Source organism: Macaca nemestrina, chromosome 10 (assembly GCF_043159975.1).
Source record: "Macaca nemestrina isolate mMacNem1 chromosome 10, mMacNem.hap1, whole genome shotgun sequence".
Taxonomy (NCBI): domain Eukaryota; kingdom Metazoa; phylum Chordata; class Mammalia; order Primates; family Cercopithecidae; genus Macaca; species Macaca nemestrina.
In genome coordinates, this window is record NC_092134.1 from 68,133,339 (window position 1) to 68,137,688 (window position 4,350).

Consider the following 4,350-nt stretch of genomic DNA (forward strand, 5'->3'; position numbering starts at 1 on the left):
TAGGTCAACCATGTGACCTAAACTGTGTCTATCAGGTTCTACCTCCCAGGAATTTAGGATCAAGGCTCAATAATATAGTTCCTCCTTATGAAGGGACACATAAACACTCAGGAGCTGCTGAGCAGCCACATCTAACCATGAAGAAAAAAAAAGAAAAAAAAAAAAAAACACCAGCAAAGAAAGAACAGTGAAGCAAACAAAGACTAGAGACAGGGAACGTTCTAGATTTTCCAGTCCCTGATCACAGGCCCTAAATGAGGTCTGCTTGCATTTGACTTCCAATAGTTTTCCAACAAATTCCTTTCTTCCTTTTTGCTAAAACTAGTTCATTTCTGTTACTTGCAACAGAAGCTTAACTAAGGCAATAACCAAAATCTTTCATAAAGTCAATTGTTTGATGAATTACTGATCTTTTCTGTACTTTCCTTTTTTGTACTTCCCTTAAAGCCATAAATATGACTTCAGCATACTCTACAGACAAATATACGAACAGGGATGAGGGACTGTGCTGAGCAATTTTTTTTTTTTTTTCTTTCTGAGACAGAGTTTTGCTCTTGTCACCCAAGATGGAGTGCAGTGGCATGATCTTGGATCACTGCAACCTCCGCCTCCCCGGTTCAAGTGATTCTCCTGCCTCAGCTTCCTGAGTAGCTGGGATGACAGCTGTCCACCACCACGCCCGGCTAATTTTTGTATTTTTCATAGAGACAGGGTTTCACCACGTTGGCTAGGCTGGTCTCGAACTCCTGACCTCAGGTGATCCGCCTGCCTCGGCCTCTCAAAGTGCTGGGATTACAGGCATGAGCCGCCACACCCAGCCTGTGCTGAGCATTTTAAAAGGAAAGTCCATCATGGCCAGGAAAGAGAAAATACAGAATATTCAAAGTAAATCCTTGATACACAGCAATAAGAAATGCTAACGACTGGCAAATTAAATAGCTGATTACCCTCCCATCCAAATTCAATTTAATCTGCTAAATCAGATAGGTAGATCCAACTCAATCTTCTCTGAGGTAAGATCCAAAGGTGATAACCCATTATAGGCTATTTCATCTGGAATGCTTACAGATAACTAGCCTTCCCAACCACGGGAATGTCTGGGTGCTCTCTGGCAGTATCCCTAACTCAGACCTAAATAACAAAACTGAATATTAAACTGTCTTAAGGCCTGGGCTTAACTATCCCCGAAAAGCAGTTAGGCATTTACCCTATGACATAATCAGCACTTTCCGCTATTAGATGAGGAAGAAAAAGTAATAGACGCTTAACAGGGAATCTGTCCAGGTATGTATGTATCTTTGTGCATGTTCCAGGTGTTAACACAATCCTGAGACAGATCTGGACTATCCAAAGCTGGACCACACCCATCACATTTGGCTATGGTAGACCAGTTTGACATGTATAGCAAGTCACAGGCTGACAATCAGAAGTTTGAACCACATGTAGTAGGTGGCTCTGCAGAGTTATATAAACAAAAACAATATTATAGGATCTTGGAGTTAGAAGAGACAGGGAAACTGTCCAACTTAATAATTTTACCAAGAAGCTAAACATGGGAATCAGATTCATCAACCAAATCCATAACTATGATAAATTAATTACACAGGTACAGAAAAATTAGAGGGATTGTGACCAGATTATGACAGAATCAAAAATGCAGTGGTGTGATCACGGCTCACCACAGTCTTGATCTCCCCGGCCCAAGCAATCCTCCCACTTCGGCTTCCCAAGTAGCTGAGACCACAGGAGTGAGCCACTATGCCCAGCTAATATTTTTTAAATTTTTGTAGAGACAGGGTCTCCCTATGTTGCCCAGGCCGGTCTGCAACTCCTGGGTTCAAGCAATCCTCCTGGACTGGTCTCCCACAGTGCTGGATTACAGGCATGAGCCACTACACGTGGCCTTAAAATCTATTTTTAATTAATAAGTGGCATATGTATTAGAAAAACTGATGAATCTTACTGTTGGGATAGTCTTTGGATATTCTTTTGAGTTGAGCAAAACAGTAAGGATTTCTGACTTAATGGATTACCATCTTAGTTAAAATACTGGAACAAGCACTTTTAAAAATAAAAAGCAATGTGTTGATTCAAAATCTCAATTACATTGTATGCTGCAAACTTGCCAGACAGTTTAGGCACTGTGACAAAATTCTAGATGGCAAAGAGCTACTTATCTTAATATAAAAATTTCCAGATATTTGTATACGACCCTAATATAAGTCATCAGAAATTAGACTGATACGTCAGCTGGGACCAAAATTAAAAGAATATATGTTTAAATGGCTCAAATATAAACTTGGTGTTCGAAATTACTGGCAAGGGGCCAGTACAGTGGATTTTGGTCTTCGAAGGCCAGTTAACCACAAGTATTAGATAAGCCAACACATCACTGAGGAAAAAGAAAGCATACATGTATATCCTGGCAATAAAATCCACTCTTCGCTATCCAGCACAGTATTTTTTAGAAATCCATTGATAAAATGTGAAATTAGAACCTGTTGTATTTCCCAAGAAGTGCCATTAAAGTTACTTCTAAAATACGAATCTATAAAAAGCAGGGGTTTTTTGAAAAACAATACTATGCAGAAACAAATTTGAAACCGATATCACTGCTCAAGTTACTATTTACAAATTGCAAATTTAATAAAGTTAAATATTGTAAATATCTGTCATTAATCTGAACTGACAATTTTATAAGTTATATGAACCCTGAAGATTTTTTATAGACAAAATTGTCTTTGAAAATCGATTTTGCCACCAGCGCTGCAAATGAAAAAATGAAGAGATAAACCAGAGAGTACTGAAAATAATCTATGCTTCACAGAGTCAGGTTTCAACTAATTTATGAGTCCTAGTTTGCCATATCTTATTTGACAATTTAGTCTATTGGTAGCAAAAACAAAAGCAAACTGAAATCTCCTAAGTAATCTCAGCTCTAAGGAATTATAATTTATGTTCTTCCATTCCAGATAAAATTAAGAAGCAAGAAGCTTTGACGACTACTCATCACAAATGTAAAAGTCCATGCAATTTCCCATTTACCTTTATCCCTACCTTTGTACTTTCAAATAACTGCTTTTTAAAATAATAATCTGATATTAAATTCCCCCCTAGTATTTTCCACATGATTCAAGAAGATTATCTTATGAAATCTTACTGTAACGACTTCAGAACCGCCACTTCCGATAGCTATTAGCCCTAAACCAAATAAGGCAGGAACAGCACTTTTCATTCATATAGTTTGACTTGAAATAGTCCAGTGTAAAACTTCAAAAATAGACTTGGATGCCATTTTCTGCTTAAAAACAAAACAAAACTGATACCTGGCAAACTAGGGGTTCTGTTCGATTTTGGCCTGTGAAATGCCAGCCGAGCCCGCGGTAGTCTGGCCCAGCAGCGGGGTAGCAGCGCACTGAGGGCGGGCGGGCGGCGGGTGCGCTCCCGGGTGCGCCCCTCCCTGCCGCCTGCCCGGCGCCCCTGTCCTCCCCGAGGCGCGCGGCGAAAAGCGCAGGCCTGGCGGGCGGGTTCCCACGCCCCGGGCCCGTTATCCGAGCGGCAACCCTGGCAGGGCCGACGCACGGAGCAGAGGGCTCCGGGATGGACCCCTCCCCTGCCTCCCGCGGGCTGCCCCGCCAGAACCCTCTCTCGGGGGCCCGCGCGGGGCGAGAGGCTCCCGCGGGTTCAGGTTCGCTCCCGGGACAGGATAAGGTGTCAGTGAGGCTGCCAGACGCCTCCCGTCGGCGGGTGTGGGGGAAGCCAGCCCTGACCTCCTTCCGTTCGGCCCCTCACCGCTGGCGCGGGGCGCAACCCTTCTGCTCCCCTTCTCGGCTGAGGCAGGGGCTGTCTCCGCAGGCAGCCGAGGGGGCGCAGCAGGCGCGGAATGGAATCCGGGCTCGGGGTCACACCCTAACGTGGCAGGGTCGGGATGGGAGGGGTGAGGCGAGGAGGGGAAGAGAGGGGAGGGGAGCCCGAACTTACCGGACTGCGCACTTCCCAGAGCCGCGGCCAGGCAGAGGCAGAGGCAGAGCGAGAGGGGGCGCGGGAGGGTCCGCCGCGGGCTCATGGAAAGGCCAGGCAGCCGCCGCCGCTGTCCGAACCTCGCTCCCTCCCTCCCAGGCTCCGGGCGACGGACGGGGCGGCAGGAGGCATGACGGGAAATTCCTGGGCACTGGCAGCCGAGTCCAAATATGAGCATAGGAGACGAGCGAGGGAGGACCACGGAGCGCGCCGGCCGCGGACGGGGCCCGCTGCCCGGGGCTCTGCGGCCGCCAACTCCCTCCTCCTCTGCCCTGTCCTCTTCCTCCTCCTCCTCCTCCTCCTCCTCCTCCTCCTCCTCCTCCTCTGCGC

General features: G+C 46.0%; 1 protein-coding gene across 6 annotated transcripts in view; it reads right to left on the bottom strand.

Moving 5' to 3' along the window:
* LOC105473442 (methionine sulfoxide reductase B3) overlaps window positions 1–4,258 on the bottom strand; it is a 194,613-nt gene extending 190,355 nt beyond the window's left edge. The window contains exon 1 of one of the 6 annotated variants that reach the window (XR_011609063.1): window positions 3,982–4,241. Coding sequence is in view for 2 of the 6 variants with exons in the window: in XM_071071497.1 (XP_070927598.1) it covers window positions 3,982–4,198 (217 nt within the window). In the remaining 4 variants the exon portion in view is untranslated. Of the gene's footprint in view, window positions 1–3,326; window positions 3,397–3,770; window positions 3,887–3,981 lie in introns of those variants that run through there. The other 5 variants (XM_011727265.3, XM_011727267.2, XM_011727271.2 and 2 more) reach the window with 5 other exon arrangements.
* Between the last annotated feature and the right edge of the window lie 92 nt (window positions 4,259–4,350).